Source organism: Zalophus californianus, chromosome 4 (assembly GCF_009762305.2).
Source record: "Zalophus californianus isolate mZalCal1 chromosome 4, mZalCal1.pri.v2, whole genome shotgun sequence".
In the NCBI taxonomy this organism is placed as follows: domain Eukaryota; kingdom Metazoa; phylum Chordata; class Mammalia; order Carnivora; family Otariidae; genus Zalophus; species Zalophus californianus.
Genome location: NC_045598.1, coordinates 35,255,554 through 35,281,535, shown reverse-complemented (window position 1 = coordinate 35,281,535; position 25,982 = coordinate 35,255,554). Strand labels below are relative to the sequence as shown.

General features: G+C 42.5%; 1 protein-coding gene across 4 annotated transcripts in view; it reads left to right on the top strand.

The window, feature by feature from the left end:
• EIF2B3 (eukaryotic translation initiation factor 2B subunit gamma) overlaps positions 1–25,982 on the top strand; it is a 127,534-nt gene that overhangs the window by 89,644 nt on the left and 11,908 nt on the right. For all 4 annotated transcript variants that reach the window (XM_027612248.2, XM_027612222.2, XM_027612230.2 and 1 more), the window contains 5 exons: positions 6,639–6,766; positions 7,878–8,068; positions 10,057–10,134; positions 10,681–10,829; positions 24,683–24,786. In XM_027612248.2, the coding sequence (XP_027468049.1) occupies positions 6,639–6,766; positions 7,878–8,068; positions 10,057–10,134; positions 10,681–10,829; positions 24,683–24,786 (650 nt within the window). The remainder of the gene's footprint in view (positions 1–6,638; positions 6,767–7,877; positions 8,069–10,056; positions 10,135–10,680; positions 10,830–24,682; positions 24,787–25,982) is intronic.

The window sequence follows — 25,982 nt, the reverse complement described above, 5'->3', positions numbered from 1 at the left end:
CACCCACTTAAAAAAATAAAAATAAAATTTAAAAAAGAGCTGAGAGCAGTAGTTGGTGCACAGTAAGAACTTGAATTAACTTTTAATTGATCACCTACTCAGGCACTGTGTTCCTAGGTGGTAAAGATAAAAACATGGAGTTTCTGCTTCAGGTTCCTCACAGTTTAGAGTGAGGGGGACAGGCTAAACAAATTATTACAATAAAATGTGGTAAGTAGTGTTAGAGTATAGTAGGGTAGCATAATAGTATAATGAAAGCATAAGGGAATTTGGGGGGTTGATGAAAATACTCCATATCTTGATTGGGGGTAGAGGTTACAGTGGCATACATTTGACAAAACTCATCATACAGTACATTTAAAATAGATGTATTTTGGGCGCCTGGGTGGCTCAGTTGGTTGGGCGACTGCCTTCGGCTCAGGTCATGATCCTGGAGTCCCCCGATCGAGTCCCACATCGGGCTCCCTGCTCAGCAGGGAGTCTGCTTCTCCCTCTGACCCTCTTCCCTCTCGTGCTCTCTATCTCTCATTCTGTCTCTCAAATAAATGAATAAAATCTTTAAAAAAGAATAGATGTATTTTATTAAATATACATCACATTTCAAAAAAATTGTTTTTAAATTTTTAAAAAATGAGTTGGACTTACCATAATTTTTTAAAAACTCAAAGCAACAGACATTTAATAAATACCCAAATATATTCTTACTGGATTGACATAAGCCTAAACAATCTCTCCAGCCTGCAGGATGTGAACGTGTTTTTCTTTCTCAAGCCATAAGCACCAACATTGAAAATTTATTCTCATAGCCATTTTCAGTATTTTTGTTTAAAGGAAAATGGTATCACAGGATACTGTATGCCAAATAGCTAGCTTTAAAGTCAGTACCTTTTAGGGGCGCCTGGGTGGCTCAGTCGGTTAAGTGTCTGCCTTTGGCTCAGGTCATGATCCTGGGGTCCTGGGATTGAGCCCTGCATCGGGCTCCCTGCTCAGCGGGGAACCTGCTTCTCCCTCTCCCTCTCCCTCTGTGCTTTCTCTCTCTCTCAAATAAAGAAATAAAATACTTAAAAAAAAAAGTCAGTGCCTTTTATTCTAAAATAATTTTCTGTTTACTATTCCATATTATATCTATTTACTTTGAAGAGAAAAAAAAAACCTGAAAACAAAGCAGAGTTAACTTAGTAATCACCTTATCCTCCCCATTACAGCTCTGTGGCGAGAGCTGAGAGAAGAGGCAAGAAAACCCAAGTCCTTAATATTCTGCTCTGCAGACTTGAGTTTCCTGTTCTACCTCCTTCCTAACTAATATTTTGAAGGACTGACTTGAAGTGGAAGACATTTAGAGGATTTGCTCTTGTGATTTGCTTACAAAGACAGAAAAGTCAGAATGCAAAAGAAGCCAAATGTTTCCCTTTGCCATGGACATCATTTTTAGGCCTTCCCTGGAAGCCTGTAGCCATAAAGAGGACCTGATCAGAGACCAGGGCAAAATGCTAAAAATACCAGATTTCAGTAGAACTGATAATCATATGTTTTTTCAAAGGTTGGATTTTTAATGGTAGTAATATTAATAATAGAAAAACATATTTAGAGTTCATTACAATGCCAAATCAGGAAAGCTCCACTTTCTATGTCCAAAAATCAGAAGAAGAAATTATTGGCAGCTGTCCGGCCTAGAGGGATGACAGTCATTTACACATTTACTCATTCACTTATTCAAATAAATATTTATTTAGCATTCCCTTCATGTCTATCAGTAGAGACAATAAGCAAAAACTTATAAATCCTGTGGAAAGTACTATGGTTGCAGTAAACAGGGTATTAGTTACCATGGTATAGTGGATGGTATAGTGGAAAGAGTCATGGGCTTGGGATAGATATGGAGTAAGTTTCAGCTCTGCCAAGTATAAAACTGTATTAACCTTAAAAAGATAATCTCTCTAAGCTCTAATTACCTCACTTATAAAACAAGGACAAGAATACCTACCATGAGGATTGCTATAAGAATTTGAGATGTCTATTAATTTCCTAGCATAACACTCAAAAATGATATGGATTAAAAAGCAGTATATAATTGTCTTTGCTGTGAGAGTTCAGAAGCTAGAAGTGTTATGAAAGGCTTTCAGGGAGAAATGATATTTGAGAGCAGTCTTATGGCTCGATAAATTTTCACAAAGTGAACACACCCTTGTAACTACTATTCTAGTCAAGAAACAGAACATTACCACATTTCCAGGATCTCTCCTCATGCTGCCTACCAGACAGTAACTATCCCCCACAACACACAAAAGTAACCACTATCCTGAGCATTAAATTTAAGGAGATAAGATCAGATTTGTACTTGAGAAAAACCACAATATAGAGAGGTAGATAGAAGGAATAAGACCCATGATCAGATTATACTTTAGAGAGAGAGTATTCTGTCTACAATATGAAGGACAGATTTCAAGAGGCAAGACTGGAAGAAGGAAGACCCAATTAAAAGCAGTTGAAAGAGGGGCACCTGGGTGGCTCACTCCTTGGGCGTCTGCCTTCGGCTCAGGTCATGATCCCAGAGTCCTGGGATCAAGCCCCGCATCGGGCTCCCTCCCTCTCCCACTCACCCTGCTTGTGCTTCCTCTCTCCCTGTGTCTCTCTCTGTCAAATAAAAAAATTAAATAAGTAAAGTAAAGGAGAGAGGTCTTGGTTATGGGTCCACATTTGGGAATGAGCAGCAAAGAAGCCACTAAGTAATGATCTGTCTCAGGGAGATAAATAACATGAGAAAAATCACAGGCAAAAAGAAAAATACTAAGAAACACCCAATATTTTAGGGGAAACAGATATCAGAAATAGGAACGGATCAAGAGAGTGATGCCACAGAAGGTAAGGGAAGAAGAAATAAGGAATGGCTAATGACTGTGGACTTTGGAAAATTCAAAAAATATAAAAAGAAAATATTACCCATAATTCTACTGTGTGATAACTGAGAGCATCTTAGTGTATTTCTTTCCATTATTTTATTTTTATATAGACATATACATACTTGAAATCATGCTGTAAAAATAACTTGTTTTTTCTTTATTCAGTATGTCATGAGCATTTCATTCTCTTTATTCAGTACTATTTCATGAGCATTTTCCTTTGTCATTAAAACGTTCTTTACAATCAGTTTTGCCTATATGATATTCTATTACATAGATATATTATTAATATTCTTCCATTGTTGAATATTTGGTTGTTCTCTATTTTTATAAATAACATTAAGAGGAATATTTTTTTTCCCAAAGATCCTTTTTTTTTTTTTTAAGATTTACTTATTTATTTTAGAGCACAAGCAGGAGGGGAGCCAGGGAGAGGCAGAAAGAATCCCAAGCAGACTCCACACCTAGCGCGGAGCCCGACATGGGGCTCAACCCCAAGATCATGATGTGAGCCAAAACCAAGAGTGGGGCACTCAACCAACTGTGCCACCCAGGCGCCCCACAGATCCTTTTTATAATCTGATTCTTTCATTCATTTAAGCAAATATTTATTGAGCATAATATGTTTTCCTTGGATAGGTTTATAGAAATAGAATTACAGGGTGAAATAATATGAATATCTTGAACACCTTTTCTATGTATTGCCAGTTACTTTTCAGAAAAGATTTTACCAGTTTATACTCTGACTCCCACTGTATGAGAGTAACTGTCTCAAAGCATCCTTATCAGTAATGAGAATTATTTTATATCTGCTAATTTGAGGGGCAGCTGGGTGACTTAGTCAGTTGAGCATCTGAATCTTGGTTTCGGCTCAGGTCGTGATCTCAGGGCCCTGAGACTGAGCCCCAGGTCGGGCTCCTGGGCACAGTGCATGGTCTGCTGTTCCCTCTCCTTTCCCCTCTGGTCCTCCCCTCCTCCACCACACTCCCCCCTTCACTTACTCTCTCAAATAAATAAAATCTTTTTTAAAATTTAAAGATTTAATTTATTTATTTGGTGCCTGGGTGGCTCAGGTCATGATCCCAGGAGGGTGTCCGATGAGGGGAGGGGGGCCCTGATCCAGGACCCTGAGGCCATGACTTGAGCAGAAGGGTTACCAACTGAGCCACCCAGGCACCCCTAAAAAAATTTTTTTTAAATCTGCTAATTTGATTGGGGGAGAAATTGAATCTTGTTTTATTTTTTATTTCTTCTAAAATATCTTTTGAACACATATCTATTTAGGATATTAATCTTTTCTATTTGTAGCAATTATTTTGTCTTTAATTTGGTGGAGTTGTTTGTTGATAGCTAATAGTCAAAATCTATTGTTCTCCTTTGTGATTTCTTATTTCTTAGAAGCTTATAATTCATGAGATGAGGCAGGTGTTTCTGGAAGGCTGTGTATTCCTTCCAGGGAAGGGGAAGAGTGGAGGGGGAAGAGGGAAGGGGAAAAGTGAGGTTGCCCAGGCCCAGGGCAATAAATCCAGCTGCTTATCTTAGGCCCCAAGGTCAGGATGTTCACAAAGGTTCACAGTGGCCTATTCCACTTCTTGGCATAGCATTGAGCTGCCTCTACTTTGAGTAGGAAGCAGGAAGAGTAATTTTGTCCTCTGTAATGCTGCTGAGCTAACTGCATTATGGGAACTAACCTGATGCTGAGTGCCAGCAGAGGCAGGTGGGACCTGGCAGGACTGCTTCATGTCCTCTCTTTAAATCACTGTCTGATCTCCTTAAAGAACTCGGCCCTGAGGGGCTGTGTGCCAAGGCTTGTTTACTTGCTTCTACAGTGACGGTCCTGTTTGGCCCATAATGTAAATATCATGGCTCTGAAATCCCCCAGCTGTCCGTGCTTTGTCATTCCTTCAAAAGGAACTGACTTGTTTTCCACCAGAGGGGGCCAAGGAACATTTGCTACCCACACTGGTTTGGTGCATTAAAAGGAGAGAAAAAGAGATAAGAGTGAGTGTTATTTCATTCTTTGTATTCATATGGAAATTTTTAATCTCCATCAAAGGATCAGGAGAAAAATCACATTGAAATTCAATACAAGAGCTTCCAGCTTACACAGAATTTTTCAAAGATGTCTGACTTGATCCTTCAAAAATGACAAAAACCTCGAACTGTGTAGCTCCAGGGTTCATAATTTTGCTTACCCTCCTCAGCCTCTGCCTCTGTCTTGCCTTCCTATCAACACTCCGTCTGTGTGGTCCTGTCAGCCTACAGAGCTTCTTTGAATGGGGGTGGGGGAGGGGGCGTGAAGGAGGCAGCAGCAGTGGGGTTTATAGGGTTACTTATACATTAACCTCTCTCTCTCTCTCTCTCTCTCTCTCTCAGGCCACGTTATCTCATCTTTAAGAGTCTTGTAACTGGTCTCCCTGTCTTCATTCTCCTTATATCAGGCCTATTGCCACTGCTACCAGAATTATCTTACAAAGAAATAAAACTGATCAATGTCACTTTCCTGCTTAAAAACCCCACTAGCTTCTCAGTCCAAATTAGAGACTGCCACAGAAGGCTTCTATGATTTGGCTCCCTTGCCTACCTGATCAGACTCATCTCCTTCTACCCTCTTCCTTAAATCCTGGATCAGGCTACTGTCCACTGGATTATGAATTCTTTGAAGTCGGAAACAGTATATTTCCAAGGCCTAGCACAGTAATTGGCATAATAATAGATGCTTGTTAAATCCTAAATAAATTAATTAGTGATTTAAAATTCTGACAAAGTCACAGCTTGAGAGAGAAAACTAAAAATCTTGTGCTGGTCTCTCACCCTTCTGTGCTTTTATTTCAAAATCATACTCACTGTATTAAGGATTGGGTCCCTTCTTCCCTGTTATAGGAATTAGGAAGGAAGAAAAAAAGTGTTGTTTTCAAAGTTGGTATGATTGTCAGAATGTACAGATAAATTATTAGAATTAGTAAAATTGTTTAGCGAGGCAATCGGCTACAAGATTAAAATACAGAGTAAATTAAATTTCTACAAACCAACAAGAAGAAAATAATTGTTTAAAAGGCACCATTTATAATACCAACAAACAGTGAAGATACTTAGGATTAATCTAACAGAAGATATACAAGTCCTTTATAGAGAAAATTTTTTAATGTTTTTAAACAACTTTTTTCAGGGTGCCTGGGTGGCTCAGTCAGTTGAGCATCCGAGTCTTGGTTTCGGCTCGGGTCATGATCTCAGGGTCCTGAGATCAGCCCCATGTGGGGGCTCTGCGCTCAGCAGGAAGTCTGCTTGAGATTCTCCCCCTCTCCCTCTGCCCCTCCTCTCTCTCTAAAATAAATAGATAAATCTTTGAAAAAAAATAAGCAACTTTTTTCAAGACTGGAGCATTCTTCCTTCAAATAGGTTATTGCCAGTTAAGAGTCAAGGCACCATATTAAAATATACTCACACACACAAGTACATGTGCATACACACCGTGTAAACTGGATGTTGTAAAAGACTGTTTTCTGCATAAATTCTTGGATTTAATGCACTACCCTCCCACCTCCAGCCTGAAGCTGATAGAGAACTTAGATCCTCCACTTCTCCAGAACTACCAAAAAATCCAGGCCGCTTTTGATCCCTGTCAGTCCCAAGGTGGCATGACAGGAAGGAATTTGGCTTTTCCTTGGATGCAGAGTTTTTGATCCCAGAGCATCCAGACAGTCGGATTTCTCATATTTGACCACTCTTTCTTCCTAGGTCAATCACTTCCGTCCGGAGTGAACTGATTCCATACCTAATAAGAAAACAGTTCTCCTCAGCTTCCTCACAACAAGGACAAGAAGAAAAAGAGGAGGATCTAAAGAAAAAGGAGCGGAAGTCCTTAGGTCAGTGCTTGGGTTGCTGCAGTATGATAAGGGTAGCAGCACCTTTGGAAAGAGTAGCTAGCCAACAAGGCAACAGCTTCTTGTCTAACCACCAGGCAAGACAGGGTAGCTGACACCATTTCCTGAGCTCTGGGTAGGCTTGCTCAAGCAGATTCTATCACTGTGCTCTTCAAGGATTGGCTAATCATGCCTCAAGTCCATTCTCTGGTTCATAGCCCTGGTTTGGCTGTGTTTCTCACTAGACTGTTTTGAGTAAACTCTGCCTCCCACTTCTCAGTTCCCCTGTTCTCTAGGCTCTGGGCAGCCCTACTCCTGACTAAATTCAGCCTCTTCTGTCAAAGGAAGAAAGGTAAAGGAGTATACTATTACAGTTCAAACAGAGGCCAACCAGACTATCTCCTTTCCAAGATGTTGGGGAGAGGTCTGTCTTGTTTGCTCTCATATCCCTGCCTAGTCCCTGGCCAGTCCTGGGTTCATAGCAGGTGTTCCAAAAAAATATTTATCAAATGAATAAATGGAGGCAGTATGGCATGATGGTTAAGATATCAAGACTTGGCATCAGACAGACCTCAGTTTGAAATCTGACTCTGCCTCTTACTAGCTCTGTGACCTGAGGCAGGTTACTCAGTCCCCTGAGCCCCAGTTTTCTTATCATACAATAAAAGATCTCACATGGTTGTTTTAAGAATTGAAAAAAACTGGGGCCCAGATAACTCTGCTTCAAGCCCTATACTATTTCTGTCATAGCACAACTACCAGATATGGTAATAGAGGCCAGTGGCACAAAGCCCACATGGCTGGTCACTAAAGCCTAGACCCTTGCTTACTTTATGTCATGATTTACAAGAGTCCTCTATTTTATTGTCCTTAGTAGTACTTGATTTTTGGTCAAACTTGCTTTTAGGACCTCTTTTTTAATCATTTTTGTATCACACAATATTTCAGATGTTCAGGAAAGCACGTTGCCTCTTTGAATTTCACTTAGTCTTTAAGGTTTTAATGGGATTTCCCCAGGGTTCATGTTCTATGGGTAAGTTCCAAGGAGAGAGGTGTGAGCTGTACCCTCTTTCAAAATGTGACTGAGTCTCTATTTCCTCTGTTTATTCTGAAGATATTTTCAGTTTTATAAAAGAAGGCAATACACTGACCTTTGCTCCCTATGATGCCTGCTGGAATATCTGTCGAGGAGACAGGTGGGAAGACTTGTCCAAATCACAGGTGCGCTGCTATGTCCATATCATGAAAGAGGGGCTCTGCTCTCGAGTAAGCACCCTGGGACTCTACATGGAAGCAAACAGACAGGTAAGAGGATGGGTTTAGAAGAGAAATCATGGGAGCTCCTGTCCAAGAAACACTGAGCCTTTTGTCTTATTTCTTCATTAAGTACCCAGTGACTTGTTCAGAATCCCTCTCATTCCCAAGGTTAAGCAAGACCTGGCATGTCAGGGGATACCATTGGGGTGGGCACCCAGGTACAGCAAAAGGGGAAGTGGTGGGCCTAGTCCATAGAGGTAGAGCCTCTGTGGCTCCAAAAAAGGGCTAAGATCCCCAGGAAGGCTAACTTCTGGCCTCTGGGTTCAGCAGCTTTCTCCTGTTTTGCTGGGCATGAGGAGATCTGCAGTACTTCGTAAACAAGCTGATAAATACTGTGTAATCATAACTGTGATGAAGTAAACATAGGCGCAGAGAGGAGGCTTTCCTAAGAAGGTAAAGGAACAGAGTATAGTCAGATGGTAGAGCCTCAAAGAAGGAATGTCTATGAGAAGGAAGTGTCTGGAAACAGCATCGGAGAACTACCCCTCCTTTTAACCCCGAGGTTTGTGAGATACGGAGAATGAGCAGCTTCTGTTGAAGAGGAAGCAGTGCTCAAAGGATAGGCCAGGTTTTAGTTAAAAGGGGATGGAGTGAGGAGACACTGAAGAGACTGAGGATGTAGAGGAGCTCTTTACGGTGTAGCAGCACAGGAGGGAGGGAGGGATGATGAGACCATGAAAAGGAGACAGGGCAGTAAAGGGTTGAGATGAGAAGAAGAAAAGATAGGTGACTGAGGGAACTACACTGGGGTGGCATGCAAGGACAAGAGAGATGAGAGGATGAAGAGATTAGCTCTTGACATGGTTTCTGGTAGAACTCTGTGGAAACTGTCAGTGCAGGTATAAGCTGGGGAGTGAAGGGGGAAGGTCAAGTAGAATGATAAAAGATACTGTTGAAAATCGGGATTGGAATGTAGTCCCCGAAGAAAACCTGGCTCAGAAACCTTGAGGACCCACACTATATGATGGGTATAGCCCAGACCTCAAGCTGGCTTTACCCTGGGTTGGTTATAGATCCAAGAGCATCCAAGGCAGAGAGTTTATGAGAAATCATAACTAGGCTCACATTTACCCAGGGCAGTCCTCAGTAAAGTTAGCCCCAATGTAGGGTCAGAGTTATTAGAAACCTTCCTTAATTTGACTTTCAGGTCTCATTTTTCAGTTCTCTGACTAGTCTGTCAGGCTGGTCTGAAAGCAGGCCCACGGATGCCTGGGCTAGGGACGTGTGCTCTGAAGTACCAGCAGGGCCTGTGCAGCAGAGAGGCCTGAATGGCCGTGGTTGAAGTGTAATGAAGGAAGGAGATCCGGGGGATAAAGGCTGAGGGATTAGCCTTCACACTGCCAGCGTGGCCAGTCCCGGCACGGTGTCCCTCAGCCAGTGTGGCCGCCACACATAATGCTCTGCCCAGCACTCTGTCCATGCTGCAGAATGACAGTAGGCACACTACCTGTGCCTTCCTAATAGGTCCAGAGCTAAAATTTTCCAAATCTGTAGCCTTTTCCATTTTCTCATACTGGAGACAGTCTAGTGTGAACACCTTCAACATTTTAATTTGGTTGGTGAAGAACATGGATGGATGCCCTCTCAGTACCTGTCCTGATTGTAGAATTTGTCTGACATTGCTCCTACCCTCACTTTAGGCATGGCCACACTGGTCTACGAGGGGAGCAGGAACCTGGGATGATTATGGTCGAGACTCTTGAAGGCTTGTCTTAGCGCCTCCCAGTTGGGGGATGTGGCATTACTTTCAGGGAGGAGATTCTCAGCTAGGAAACTAAGGATAAGACCATCTAGAATTTACTACACATATGATCCTTGTCCTAGGGGAAATATAGCAGCCTCCTGCCCTGCCTCACCCCAACAGAAATGCTGTGGCTGAAAACTCCCTGCATCTCTAGCTGGGCATTGAGTTCTACCTAAGATGCTTTCAGGTGTTTTCTGGTCTTAACTTTGGTGACCAAACCTCTTTCCTCAAGGTGCCCAAATTGCTGTCTGTTCTCTGTCCAGAAGAATCACTGATTCATTCATCAGCCCAGATTGTCAGCAAACACCTGGTAAGTGCTATCTTGGGCAGGGCGGGTATGGGACAGTCTCCAGGTGCATTGAGATATATCCTTGAGAAGATGGACTGGGGTTCTCAAGCCCTGAACTCATTAGTCCTAGGGAAATCCCAACTGGGTTGTGGTTATAAAATACCATCTTCTAGCCCAGACACTCGAGAAGCTGGACGGGTGCTGACCCCAGGCATACAAATTCCGTAAGGAAGATCCATTATGGTCTTGGGACTCAGACACAGGAGCTTTCCATCTCTGTCCCTCTTCTTACCCTGATTTGAGCACTCTCTTCAAGAGAGCACATCTATACACAAATGCATGAGTGTGTAAGTTTGAGTTGATCTCAGAGGTATTACATGACCTTGTGGCCCTGAGAAATATGATCACATGCTGGTGACCATGATGGGATGGAGCAGAGGGATGATGGTCCCTCTACTGAAGTGTCCCTGGGGGAAGATTGCATTAGACCCCAACTCAAGGGATCTGAGGGGTTGGTTTGCAGTTGCTTGAGATGGATGGACAAGGTTTTATATTTGCATTTTGCAGATTGGAGTTGAGAGCCTCATTGGGCCAGATACACAGGTTGGAGAGAAGTCATCCATTAAGCACTCAGTCATTGGTTCATCCTGTGTCATAAGAAATAGAGTGACTATCACCAGTTGCCTTCTCATGAACTCAGTCACCGTGGAGGAAGGGTATGTTCCCCCTGTGCCCACTTGAGGCAAGGTCCCTGGCATCTCTGGAAGGTTTGGGGGGCCAGTCCAGCCTCGGAAAGGGCTCAGCTTGAGGAGGGGGAGAAAAGGAAAAAGGCGAAGGAAGGAACAGTGCCTAGGCCCTTTGAGGCCTTGGTTTTGGCTCCATTAAGACATGGTCTCTGAAAACGTTTCCAGCAACTTTCTCACACTTATTCCAGTTGTGGTCCTGAGAGAGGCTGCCTTCTCTTGCTTTGATCAGCTGCTCGATGGGATGGCCACCGTAGGGCACCGCTGGCAGTGCTGGAATGACCCTTACCAATGTCTAAGGGTCACCTTGCTTCTCAGTGTCCCAGAGCAGCCCCGAAGAAGGCAGGGGACTAGGAGGCATGGTCATTTAAGCTACATACTATTTTTAAGGGAGAGCTTCTTTGTTACAAGTTATGGAGACTCTTCCCCCATTTTGAGACCCTTTAGAGTATCCTAAAATCTGGGTTTATGAATAGCTTGAACTTGGAGTAAGAAGACTTGAATGATATTTAATAAGATTATTCCTCTGTATGGACCTCAGGTTTTTGCTGTATAAAATGCAAGCATAGGCAGTGGAAGAGAGGAAGGATATTACCAAAGCAATGGTCTTCAGACTTTTTAGAAAGTAAACTTTTTGTCAAGATAAATCTTCTGCAGAAACTCAATATCATAAAACTGATAAAAGCACAGTTGTTTGCAATACAGTGGGGAAGGGGCACTTGTCCTTCCTAGAGGATGTGAAGCAGATCTGTAAACAAATTTTGAAAAACACTAGACTGGATCAGCCTGAAAGAGCTAATTCTAAAGCCTTGATTCTAGATCTGATACCTGTCGATTTCTCCATCTAGGAACTGATAGGAGAGAAGGACAGGGAAGACTGCCAAGTTCGGTAAAAGCTGAACTACCTCTCCTAGCTGCCAGTGAGGGGCAGGGGGAAAGGTTAAGCCTTTGCTCTTTAGGAAGAGTGACTCATGGAAGATAATAGACAGGATTGAAGGAGGAAGTACCATAATTAAAAACCAGGAAAGTTGGAGACTATAGGGATATTGGCCACTAAGATCTGTCCTCCCCCAAGCCCCCTTCCCAACTTGATTCCCAAACCCTGACAACCAGGCATAAAGCCTTCAGTCTGGAGTTTGGAAGAAGCTTCTCTGGAGATTCTGACCAGCCCAAGAAAAAAAACCTAAAGTGATTTATGTCAGAGATTTCTTTTTTTTTTTTCTTTAAAGATTTTATTTATTTATTTGACAGAGAGAGACACAGTGAGAGAGGGAACACAAGCAGGGGGAGTGGGAGAGGGAGAAGCAGGCTTCCTGCAGAGCAGGGAGCCCTATGTGGGGCTCGATCCCAGGACCCTGGGATCATGACCCGAGCCGAAGGCAGTCACTCAACGACTGAGCCACCCAGGCGCCACTATGTCAGAGATTTCTAACAGTCCACTCAAATCGCCCTGCAGTGAAAATTATGGATGACAAATTCCATTCATGTGCTTAGAGCTTCCAATCAGCCTTTTTAGAATCCTCCCCTAAAGATGAAGAGATAATCAAAGATTACCAGAGATCTAAAGAAAGCCTATCATGAAAGATCCACAGATCAAACAGAAGAAAGCTGCTTAGAAGAAACAGAGACTCTTCAGGGAGAGAAAAATACTTCCAAACAACCTGTTATTTCAAAGAACAAAAAAAGAACTCTATGAAATTAAAACTATGATAACAAAAGGAAAACCCCAATAAAAAAGAATTGTAAGATAAATGTCACATTTCCCAGAAAGTAGAGCAAAGAGATAGAACCTAGAAGAGAAAAGATAAGGAAATGAGAGGACCAGTTCAGGATGTTTAACATCTGAACAGGAGTTCTGTAAAAAAAGAGAGTTCAGATATCAGAGGAGGAAATTATTTAAGAAATAATATAGGGAAATGTCTCACAATTGAGAGATACGAATTTACAGAATGAAAAGGCCTACTAAGTGCCCAGTACAATGGGTAAAAATAAACCTCCATCATTTTGAAATTTCAGAACACTGGAGAATAAAGCATGCTACAAACTTACAAAGAGAAAATAATAGGTCCTATACAACCAATCAGGAACCAGAATGGCTTTGTTTTGGACTTATCAGTAGCAACAATGGAAACTAGAAGATGATAGAACAACGCCTTTAAAATTCTGAAGGAAAACTAATTTCAACCTAGAATTCTACACCCCAGCAAAAGGTTAAGTGTGACCATGGAAAAGTCTCAAAAACTTTTCTGATGCGTTCCACCAAAATGAAGAGTAAACCAAAGAGGTAAGATACAAGAGGTCCAACTCTAAAAAAGCAAAAAGTATCCATAGGATGATACTGAAGGCAGATCCAAGGATGACAACTTTATATATGAACAACTGCATGGAAGCATAAAGGGAGCAGTTAGCTCAGAGTGGAATCCACAGAACACTTACTCAGAAAGATGAAAGTGATAAAGTACCAGATGCATATAAACATTGAAAGATTTAGACAACTGGCTAAAAGTTCGTGTTGAATTAGTAATAGCATAGAATACCATCTAACAAAAACAAAACAATTATGAACTCTGTTTAAAAAGTTGTACATGAAAGGAAAAGGCATCATAGTTCACTGTGTAACTCAACTATGAAAAAGAATTTATGTAGTCATAATAAACACTATAGACCAAAATTATGCTACAACAATATTGAAAGAATGAGGGATAGGAATGGAAAGATGGGGCAGGGGGGAAAAGGGAAGCTAAATCCTCATCTTCCATTGTGGGAAGTCTATTGATAATGCCTAAAACTAAAAAATCAAGAAGCAGTAATATACGTAGCATGTTATTATGTAGAGATGGGGAGGTAAATACTGAAATACTCAGCAAAAAGAAGTCCAAAAGTTGTCTCTGTGGGTGCACCTGGGTGGCTCAGTCAGTTAAGCATCTGACCAGCTCAGGTCATGATCTCAGGGTCCTGGGATCAAGCCCTGTGTGGGGCTCCCCACTTAGCAGGGAGTCTGCTTCTCCCTTCCTTTCTCCCTTTCTCTGTCTCTGTCTCTTTCTCTCTCAAATAAATAAATAAATAAAGAAGTAAAGAAAAGATATATACATGCATATATAAATTTAATTGCCAAACAAAAAGGTCAGAATTTTGTGGTACACCACTCCCGGTGGCATGCTGAGAAATTGTTAACAGCCAGTTCTCCAAAGGAAAAAAATAAGTGGTCTGATTTATAACATTTGCCAATTTCCATAGTGTAAGTTCACCCACTATGGCCAGTGGTATCAGCAAACCCAGAGTTGGAAAGAGATGCTAACAGTCAGCTCTCCCAAGCAGAACAGTCTGGCTCCAGCACATCACTGATGATAGAGACCTGTCAAAAGTATTTCACTCTTTCACCAAACACAAAGACCCACTGGATGCTGAAGACTGTGCGTGAGTGCTGTGGTAGAAATCTGTGTAGTCACAAAGGAGAAAAGGATCAGGAAAGAATTAAGGAAATGACCCTTGATCTGAATCTTGAAAAATGATTAGAGCCACCATGTTGGAGAAAGATACATCAAGAGTGTGAGGGGCGCCTAGGTGGCTCAGTCAGTTAAGCGTCTGCCTTCGGCTCCAGTCATGATCCCAGGGTCCTGGGATCGAGCCCTGCATCGGGCTCCCTGTTCTGCGGGAAGCCTGCTTCTCCTTCTCCTACTCCCCCTGCTTGTGTTCCCTCTCTCGCTGTGTCTCTCTCTGTCAAATAAATAAATAAGATTTTAAAAAAAAAAAAGTGTGAAGTGTGAGAGAGCATATCTTATTCCAGAAACATCTCTTCATTTTGATCTTACCTGGAATTTCATCACTTAAGAAGAGGCTTCACTGACTACCTATGAGATATAATCTGTCCCAAGATGCCTGAGTAACTCAGTCAGTTGAGTGTCTGATTCTCGGTTTTGGCTCAGGTCATGAGATCAAGCCTCGTGTCAGGCTGTCTGCTCCGCTGCGGAGTCTGCTTGAGATTCTCTCTCGCTCTCCCTCTCTTCCCTGCTCCTATGCACACACAATCTCTCTCTAAAATAAATAAATAAATCTTAAAAAAAAAAAAAGCAGTCTGTCCCAATTACTCTCCTTACACCAACCTGTTTTATTTCCTTCCTAGCGTTATCACTCTCTGGCCTTATCTTGTTTACCTGTCTGTCACAAGTAAATGTTAGTTTGAGAATGTACCTTATCTTTCTGTTTCACTGTTATATCTTGAGAGCCTACAGGAACTCAATAAATATTTGTTATATGAAAGAATGGTAAATAATTCATAATAACCAAAGTATAGAATTCAAAGAGGAATGGATAGACAGGAGACAAGGCTATACAGATGGCCAAGGGCCAAATCATGGACTGTCCCCTAAGACGTTTAATAGGTAACAGTAATTTAAGAGTTTAAAGGAAAGGAATAACATAATTAAATCCACATTTTACGAAGATCATTTTGGCTACACTGTGGAGTGCAATGTGAGGAGGGTAAACATGAAGGCACAGAAGACTACTGAAAGTCCTGATAAAATAGAAGTCCTCAATTAAGGCAGTAGCAGTAGCAACAGGGAAGAGAAATAATAAGGTGATTAAAAACTATAAAGCATGGTGATTGCCTGGATATGTGAGGTGAAAGAGAAATTAGGAAAAACTTCCACATTTCTTGCTTGAGCAATAAGGTTTCTGGTGTGCTATTCACTAAGATAGAAATCAGCAGAGGATTTGCAGGGTGGGAGACAGGGAAATGAGTTCCATTTGGGATAAGTTGAGTTCCTGGCAGGCGGCCTTGACATGCAGAACTTGATATGCAGGACTGGAGCTCAGGAAAGAAGCCTGTGTTTGAAGGTTTGGGAGAGTGGGGGGCATAGAGATGGTAACCGAAGCTGTGGTAGTAGAAGAGATCACCCAGGGAGATTGTGTGGCCTTAAAACAAAAGAAACCAAGACAAAACCTTGGGGAACATCAACAATTTTAGACATAATAAAAGGAATCTAAGGAGACTGACAAGGAAAAGGTAAGGGAGGAACCTAAGGGATAAGGGAGAGGACAGTTGGTAGGTGAAGCCCAGGTTTCTAGTTGGGGAAATGGGGTAGATGGTAGTGTACTCACTGAGATGAGGAAGGGTGAGGGAGAAGCAGATTTATGGGGAGAAGAGGCCTGTGTGGGGCACATGAAGTTGGAAGTACCTGTAGGACATCCAAGTATGTGGAGGTATCCAGTAGCCAGTTTGTGACTAGAGGTTAGAAGAGGTCAGACCCAGAGACCTCTTCCTGAACCATTGTGGTGTTCTCTAACTTCTTTTGCTGCCTCTATTTCTCTTATTCTTCCAAATCTGCCCTTCTGCCATTCCTCCTGTGGATTAGAACATGAACTTTGGAGTCAGACTGCCAGACCGAATCCCAGATCTGTCACTTACTGGTCACTTAGGGAATTGACTTTACATCTTTGTGCCTGATTTTCTCATTGTAAAATGGGATGAAAATTGAACTACCTCATAGGTTTATTGGGAATACTAAGTTAATAGACATAAAGCACTTAGAACAGTGCTTGGACATAGAATGTTAGCTGTCATTTGTTCATCATCCTCATCATCATTTATCATTTATCTCATTTCACAGAGGTGACATGTTGCCAGTGTTGTCTTCCTAACGGGTAGCTCTGATCATGTCCCTGTTCTATTCAGAAACTTTTTTTGAAGACTTCCCCCTACCTTTATTTTTTTTTAAGATTTTATTTATTTATTCATGAGAGACAGAGAGGCAGAGGGAGAAGCAGGCTCCCAAGGAGCAGGGAGCCTGATGTGGGGCTCGATCCCAGGACTCTGGGATCATGACCTGAGCCGAAGGCAGATGCTCAACCATCTGAGCCACCCACGTGCGCCCCCCCCCCCACCTTTAGAATAAAGTTTGAACTTCCAGGTTTCTCGTGATCTAGCTCCAACACTGAGTCCTGGAATGTTAGTAAGATGGGGCCTCAGAAGTCACCCGGCTCAACTTCTGCATTTTTACAGATGAGCAGAGTATGAAATTCCAGACTTTCTTCTCATTGCACCCTTGCTACTCTTTGCCCCTTTCTGGATTCATGCACGAGACCAACAGCATCACCATTCTCTCCAAACCAGAACCACACTTGCCTTTATCCATTTGATCCCCTAATTCCAGAGTAGCTCATGAGGCTTTTTAACTTCCACTGTCTCATCTTGCCTCAGACCTTCCAGGGAAGACAACGCCATGACTTTTCCATTTGCTTTAATTAGCAACCTCTCCCTCCCCTCCTGTGGGCGGGCAGACAAAGGAACAGCTCTCTGGCACCTCTTTAAAGTCCAGTATTGGTGTCCTGAATTGACATGAAGAGACTTGGTGAGGAACCAAAGCTCCATAAGAAACTCCAGCTTGCTCATATGAGAGAAGTTCATAGAGAATGCCTAGCATAATATCCTAGAGTCAGTTGCTGTTTTGCAGGAGGTATAGTTTGGATGGCCTCATAAGCTAGGGAAACAATAAAGGTTTAGATGGTGGTGGCTGCTATTTTTTCTACTAAAAAGGTTGAGGGAGAGCTATAGGCAGCCCGCATGGGGCTAATGACTAGGGAGGCCATTAGAGGTTACCCAATCTGGCAAATTAGCTCGTGGTGATAAGATCAAACATCCTGCATCCCATATGAACCTTTTCCCATTATTTTCAGGTCATTTCGTTTTAATTACTTATGGTAAATTTGGGGAAAGTAATTAAATTGCAGTCGTGTGAGACTTTATTACCCTGCTGCTGTTACATCTGAACTGAGCAGCAGAGTAGGAGTGTGAATTTGTCCAGAAGGGAGTTTCTCATATTCTAGGCTTGCTTGTCTCTGCCAGCAGCGGTGAGCTGCCGAGGTTTCTGGACAGTGGCTTGGACATCTGCCCAAGGCCCTCAGGGCTTGAGGGATGCTAATAGGACCACCTTGGGGAAGGTGTAGGTGAGACCATGCAAGGAAGGCTCCTGCCTGTCTTTCTCATTTTTGGTTTCTGGTAGAAATTCCAAGTTCTGTGACAGCTGATGCCCAGGAATCCAAAGTCTAGCGAAAACTTCATTGTCAGGACTTCGTTGTCAGTTCTGTGTTCTGTATCTTTGGCTTTCTGGTTCTGAACAACATCTCCTGCATCTTCTCCTTGTCCACGGTGAATGACCCAAGCAGCAGTGTAAGGTAGCTCCTTCACATGCAGGCAGGCAGGCCGGGGAGCCAGGTTTTCACCTAGATTTCCTGTGCTTTCTGTAGGCAGCAAGTGGCAACTGTCAGAGCCAAACAATATATTATTGCTTCTCATTGTTACCCTGGTGTCCTCTTCACCTACATTCAACTGACTGCTCTGCTCACTGGGTCCCTTACTTTTCTACTCCCCTTTATTCCTGACATTCACTCTGCCTCAATTGCCTCTTTCTAAGAGATGTTTACCTATAGAAATCCTCCTACTCATCTTTCAAGGTCCAATACATATGCCAACTCCTCCATGCAGCCTTCTTGAACTGTCCTGGCCAGAAATTATCTCCCCCACCCCTGTGTTCCCTGTGCACCCATAACACTTGATGTATGCTCGTGTGCCATTTAGTGCATCTTTCTTTTTCCCTCAGTAGGCTATAGATTCCTTGAATACAGAAATAGTTCTGCTATATCTTTGTATCTCTTAATGCCTAATACTATACCTTTTACGTGCTAGATATCTTATAAGTATTTACTGAATGAAAAGTAGGAATCCCTGATTTAACCTTCCCTACTATAATTGGCTGAGTATCTGTCAAGAGAGCCGTGTGTACTTCTAGAAAAAATGGTGGAGTGCTTCACTCCTTAAAACTCACCAAAATAGGGGTGCCTGGGTGGCTCAGTAGTTAAGCATCTGCTTTCGGCTCAGGTCATGATCCCAGGGTCCTGGGATCGAGCCCCGCATCATGCTCCCTGCTCGGTGGGAGGCCTGCTTCTCCCTCTCCCACTTCCCCTGCTTGTGTTCCTGCTCTCGCTCTCTCCCTCTGTCAAATAAATAAATAAAATCTTAAAAAAAAAAAAACCTCACCAGAATAAAAACATACAAGCAAAATCAGAAAAGGAAACTTCATCTCTAATAAAACTAGATAATACCACGTATCTGTACACAGACTGAAGAATATCTGCCAGACACAATGGAATGTAGATCAAATCCAAAGAGAACACCAAGATTTGACCAGCGAAAGGAATAAGGGCATGGGTAAACCAAAGAATTGGCAAACATCTCTTTTGCAAAATCTCAAGGCACATAGAACTGAAAGAAAAAAACCATTGAGGCACATAGGAGGGCTGGCCTCAGACTTTTCTGTGATAACATTTAAGGCAACCATTTAGGAGTGAAACAACATTTAGAAAATTTGGAGGGAAAATGATTGTGACCTCTAAGAATCCCATAGCTAGTCAAGTTATGATTGAAATATAAAATCATCAGAGTGGCGCCTGGGTAGCTCAGTCGTTAAGCGTCTGCCTTCGGCTCAGGTCATGATTCCAGGTCCCGGGATCGAGCCCCGCATCGGGCTCCCTGCTCGGCGGGAGGCCTGCTTCTCCCTCTCCCACTCCCCCTGCTTATGTTCCCTCTCTCGCTGTGTCTCTCTCTGTCAAATAAATTAATAAAATCTTTAAAAAAATCATCAGAAATACTCCAGTGGCTCAGGAGATGTGTCACCCATGAACCGTCTGGAAAACTCTACTTGAAGACATAATATACCGGGCGCCTGGGTGGCTCAGTTGGTTAAGCGACTGCCTTCGGCTCAGGTCATGATCCTGGAATCCCAGGATCAAGTCCCGCATCGGGCTCCCTGCTTGGCAGGGAGTCTGCTTCTCCCTTTGACCATCTTCGCTCTTGTGCTCTCTATCTCTCATTCTCTCTCTCTCAAATAAATAAATAAAATCTTTAAAAAAAAAAAAAAGACATACCAAGTAAGAAGTGAAACAAAATATTGATTAATGGGTTGGTTGAGTATAAGAGTGAACTCTCTTAAACATAAAATTAAATCTGTGGTAATTAGAGTTGCCAAAGGACCGTGATTATTAGAAGAATTTTGTCCATGTTTCTTCAGTAACACTCTTGAAAATACCAAATTATGAAACTTTGGAAAGATCTCCTGGACTTAAAAGGGCTCCTTAGGACTTTTGACTCAAAACCCATCTTCTTAAATGGAGAATATTACAGCTTAATTCTTTGAGGTTGTTACCTTGTTACTTTGATTCCCTCCAAACCTTTCTTTTTTTAGCCTCTCTTTAGGGAATGGAAGGACTTAGATTTCTTAGGAGGGAGACATTTCTCACCACTAAACCTTTATATAGTGAAGGGAGGCACACGAACTAAAGGGAGGAAATTTTCAGCCTGTTCACTGAAGCCAATACATTTTCATCTAGAGGACCAAGAGCAGGATTGATCAGAGACTGGAAGGTGAAATATTTCTTCAAGCATTATGTCTCATTACATGAATTAACCTGGATAAATATCACAATGATGTTGAAGGAGAAAAAAAGCAAGTTGCAGAGAGAAACAGAGAGAATTACAGCATTTATATAAAATTTTAAAACATGGAAAACAATACTATATACTGTCTGCTAGTATAGACTTTTTTCTGTGCCTGTAATAGTTTATTAAAAATAATCCATGGTGGGTGCCTGGGTGGCTCAGTTGGTTAAACGACTGCCTTCGGCTCAGGTCATGATCCTGGAGTCCCGGGATCAAGTCCCACATCGGGCTCCCTGCTCCGTAGGGAGTCTGCTTCTCCCTCTGACCCTCCCTCCTCTCATGTGCTCTCTCTCTCTCTTTCTCTCTCTCAAATAAATAAAATCTTTAAAAAATAATAATAATAATAATCCATGGTTCTTCATCTAGAGGGACTTCTGGACAGCGACCCTTTGGGCTAAGGTTAGGAGGCTCTTGCCTCTGGGGAAATCCAGGTGACTCAACCATAATCTTAGGGCTGAAGTAGTGGGCTGGCCTAAAGTAGGCCTTTAGTCATATACTTAGAAAAACTTCAGGTCCATACTCTTTTATCACCCAAGGTTATGAGTAAGTTTAGAAAGCCTACCAGCTCTCTCCAGAGAAGAACCTACCTGTCCTCAGAGTTACTGAAAAGTTTCATGGCTCTTTGCCAAATACTGCCCAGTCACCAGCTGAGTCCAAGCCCCTCACACAATGGAGAGTCACCTAACCACTATGTACGCTTGGGCACATTGCTTAATCTCTGTGAGCCTCAAATTTCTCTGTAAAAATTAGAATAAATACCACCATCCCTGCAGGCTTGCCAAAAGGATTAAGTTACATAATGAACATAAAATGCTTTGTGTAATGACTGAGAAATATTCAACATCAGAGTTATGTGAATTCCCTTTCCTTCTGTAATAAACTGAAGAAAGTTCTAACCAAAGCCAGAAGAGCAACTAGAATTTGGAGGCCATTTTGCTTCCCAGGCCAGGGCTTCTTCCTTTTTTTTTTTTTTTTTAAGATTTTATTTATTTATTTATTTGAGAGAGAGTAGGGGGCAGGGGCAGAGGGAGAGAGATGAGAAGCAAGCTCCCTGCTCAGTGGGGAGCCTGACACGCAGGGCTCTGGGATTATGACCTGAGCTGGAAGCAGACACTCAACTGACTGAGCCACCCAGGCACCCCCAGGACTTCTTCCTTATGTCTAGGCCACAACATGGTGTGGCATAGTATGCCTGGCCATGCAGTGGATCTACAGATCTTACTGTAGACCTCTGTGTTTTTCTCATGGTCTCTTCTCCACCTGAAACATTAGGATTTTCAGGGTAATTTCCCAAAGCCTGCAGTTTTGCTTAAAATTTAACCACACCAAGGGGCGCCTGGGTGGCTCAGTCAGTTAAGCATCCAACTCTTGATTTTGGCTCAGGTCATGATCTCAGGGTTGTGAACCAGCCCCGTCTTCAGCTCAGCTCCGAGCTGGGCATGGAGTGTGGTTACGATTCTCTCTCCCTCTTCCTTTGCCCCTCCCCACCCCTCAAAAAAAATAATAATAATTTAACCCCACCAAGGAGAAATGAGGACCAAAACCCTGTTAATCTTAGCCATCTTTCAACAGCTTCTTAGAAAACACAACCAGGTATTAGCACAGCAGAGTACTTAGTACCAAGCTAAGAGTTAAAACCATAGTTTTGGCATTGAGCCAGTTCTTTGCTTGAGCTGTAGAGGAAGTCACCTCCCCTCTGCTTTATGCACTGAGCAGAAAAGGCAAAGCCATTATTGTAGATTGGCAGCCAAGCCTTGGAGAGGGCTTATTTGATATGGTAGTACCAGTCCTTCCTCTCCAGCATGAGCCACACACACTTCCAGGAAAATCCTTAATCTTGGAATTTCTTCCTGGACAGATGGAAAGCTATATTGGCTTGACATTTTTCCGGAATGCCTCAGCCTTGCTAATGGAGGTGACTTGTGACCATAGCAGTGGTAATAGGAAACAATAAAGAAACAAATGGCAGAAAAGAGCATCACACTCACTAAGCATTTTGTCAGGTGTTCATCTCAAAGCCTTCCACAGATCCACTGACCAAGAGCTTCAGGAGAGCCCCCAGCTTCTTTTCAATCAACCCACTTTTCCTCCATCATACCTGCAGATTCTACGTTGGTAGTTTATGGGTCTCATAGGGAGTTACACATAAACTAGATGAGACGAGGTTCCTGAACACCTCAATCAGACTGGCTGGACATAAGGAGAACCCAGGCTATCCATTGCTACGGAAATCTGACCTCAGTCAATCTAGCCTCTTCCTTCCAGAAATGGTTCCCACTTATATCCCAAATTCCAGAATAGCCATGTAGTAGTCTCTAATTATGGCCACTTGAATTCCTCTTGGCTGTTCTTATCTGCCAACTATGTTTACCCCTTCCCTAGCTCCAGAGCATGCGTTCTTAGGCTCTTAAACTACTGAGCAGGAAGTATCCTCCTACTCCCACTCTGGAGAAAGAAAGGAGACTTTGCAGTGACAAACAAGTAGCCAATTATAAGCCTGCTTTGTCCCAGGAGCCTGTTTTCTGAGGCTTTCTATACTTCCTTACTACTCTTTGGGGGAATTTTCATCAAGAAGCAGAAACCACTCTAACTGCTAACTGAACTGCTTTGCCTAAAGCAGAAGGCAAGTTGGAAAGTTCTGGGAGGTCCCTTAATGCCCACCCACTGTGTATCCCAATGTTTTTTTTTTTTTAGTGTATTCTGAATTTGAGCTAAAAAACTAAAAAACAAACTAATACTGTCTGCCTATCTCTAGCCCACACCACAGAGGTGCTGTGGCTTTTGCCTTTTGCTGCTTTCTGACTGGCTTAACCTTCCAGAAGAATAGAGATAAAGAAGACTCTGGAATGCCATAACGGGGCTAGAATTCCTTTTCTGCATTTTACTAAAGTTTTGGCATTTGGGAAGAATCTTTTTTAATGGCCTGTGCATTAATAGTTTCAGTCTTTGGAATGTCCTCCTCCCCATCCCCCACGCCTCCTGGGTTGCCTGAGGATTTTTCCTTAATTGGTGTTTTGTCTTGTTTTGTTTAAATGGAGCTCACACCCTTCCTACTCACCTTCCTTCTCCTCTCTAGCCCACTTGTGACTCTTTAGGGTAGTGAATGTTCCCCTGTTAGGACAGAGCCCTTCCTTCCACAGAGCCATTTGGCTCCAAAGAGCAACTTGGCTGTTCCAAGCAAGCTTCCTCCAGTCTTTTCTTCTTTTGATTTCTTTATATGCCATTATGATTAAATGTATGGATTCTGGAGTCAGGCAGACCTAGATTTGAATCTGATACTTGGCAATTTTGTAGTTTGGGGCAGATGGTTTAACTTCCCTAAATCCGTTACCCCATCTGCAAAATGTGGTTGTTATTTTTACTGCATCAGAGGCAAAAATAATACTCCTAGAATCATCTAGGAAGCTCTTTTTTTCTAATTAAATACATGAAGCCCCCATCTCAGACCTACCGAAAAGATTGATGGGAGCCAGGACAATGAGGGTGTTTTTGTTTGTTATTTTTTACACTGCCCAGGTGATTTTTCTGATGAAATGGCTGGATTTGTAAGTCACTCCTACAATGTACATAGAGTATTTATTTGCACAACACCAAGCATAGAGTAGGGTGGGCAATGTGTGATGTGTGCTAGCAAAGATTTTCAAAAGGACTTTCTTCTCATGCACTGGTCTTCAGGAGCCAGAAAGATGCTCTTTAAACACATTCAAATGCTAAGAACAAGAGGTGCTACTCTTGAGAATGTGGCTTTAGGATATGGAGTAGTCTTTGATGTGTCATGGAGCTAGTTTAAAAAACATTGGGTTTTGGGTTTGGTTTTTTGTCTTCTAAGTGAGTTTGGTTTTGATTAACCAGAGTCTGTAGTGAGAGCTGTGGGGCACCTATTGTTTCCATAGCTGACCTAAGAAGATTCATGGGATCTAAGCCTTAAATGAAATTTGGGATGTATTCCCAGATGAGAAGCAGAGTGATGGGTCAGTCCAGGGACTAGTGCCAGCTTCTACCCACCCAGACCAAATAAGGAGAGACTGGGTGGAGTTTAGACCTCCAGGTCTGGGGTACCTAAAGAACTGAAGTCACAGGGTCTGCAGTTTTCAAGCCTTGGCAGGAAAGATCATTATGAGCATATCCGAACTCTGGACTTTGCTAAAGCCAGGTCCACGCCTGCCGCCACTGAGCCATTCTGTCTCCTAGTGATAACTTGAGGCATGTAGCCATTACCTGGATGTAGCAGCTATTCCTAGCCTGTGGAGGAGCCAGAACCCCCAACCCATAGTGGTGAGGATGGTGATGAGAGCCACGGGCATTCTTTAACTTGGCTCCTGTGTTACAGAAGCAACATCCAGGGCAGTGTCATCTGCAACAATGCTGTGATCGAGAAGGGAGCAGACATCAAGAACTGCCTAATTGGAAGTGGCCAGAGGATTGACGCCAGAGGTAAACCAAATTACAATCACAGGTGCCATTTTTTACCTAGCGTAGTAGTACAGATGGTACTCAGTGCTGGTGACGATTAGGGAACAAGCACATGCATACTCTGTGGGTGAGAACATGAATCGATAAAGCCATCTTTGGAGGGGAATTGACATCATTGTTAAACCTTTTAACTTTGACTTAACAGTACCATTTTTAGGAATATATCTTACAGATAAGCTCATAAATGCATGCAGGCTTATTATCAAAAATTTTAAAACATACCAAAAAGATCTGATGGCCCAGACTAGCACCAATACTTTACAGTGTAGCTCTTGGACCTATGTGAGAAGGGCCAGTAATCCAACAAAAGCATTGAAACTAGCTTTTGATGTCCTAGACTCCTTGAGCACCTTGTCTCACCTGATATTTAAGAGAGGTAGTCCCATAGGTTCCTGGAGGAAGGTTAGCAGCTTCTTCAGAAGCCATTCACTCAGAGCTGTTCTCTTAGAGGTGATGCTGTGAGCTGTGCTGTCAGCTCACTCTGCTCTACAGCTGGAGAAAAACTATACAGGTACCTTGTTTTATTGTGCTTCACAGATACTGCATTTCTTTTACAAGTGGAAGGTTTGTGGCAACCTTGCATCAAGCAAGTCTCTGGGTGCCATTTTTCCAACATTTGCTCACTTCATGTCTCTGTGTCACATTTTGGTAATTCTTGCAATATTTCGAACTTTTTAATTATTATCATATTTGTTATGGTGATCTATGATCAGTGATTTTTGATGTTACTATTGTAATTGGGGAGCGAGGGCTCTATGAATTGCGTCATATAAGATGGCAAACTTAACTGATAAACTTTGTGTGTGTTCTAACTGCTTGACCAACCAGTCATTCCCCAGTCTCTTTCCTATCCTCCAGCCTCCCTATTTCCTGAGAGACAACATTGAAATTAGGCCAGTTGGGGTGCCTGGGTGGCTCAGTCGGTTAAGTGTCTACCTTTGGCTCGGGTCATGATCTCAAGGTCCTGGGATCAAACCCCACATCGGGCTCCCTTCTCGTTGGGGAGTCTGCTTGTTCCTCTCCCTCTGCCCCTCCCTCAGCTTGTGCACTAACACACTCTCTCTCAAATAAATAAATAAAATCTTTTTTAAAAATTTTAAAAAATGAAATTAGGCCAATTAATAACCCTACAGTGGCCTCTAAGTGTTCAAGTGAAA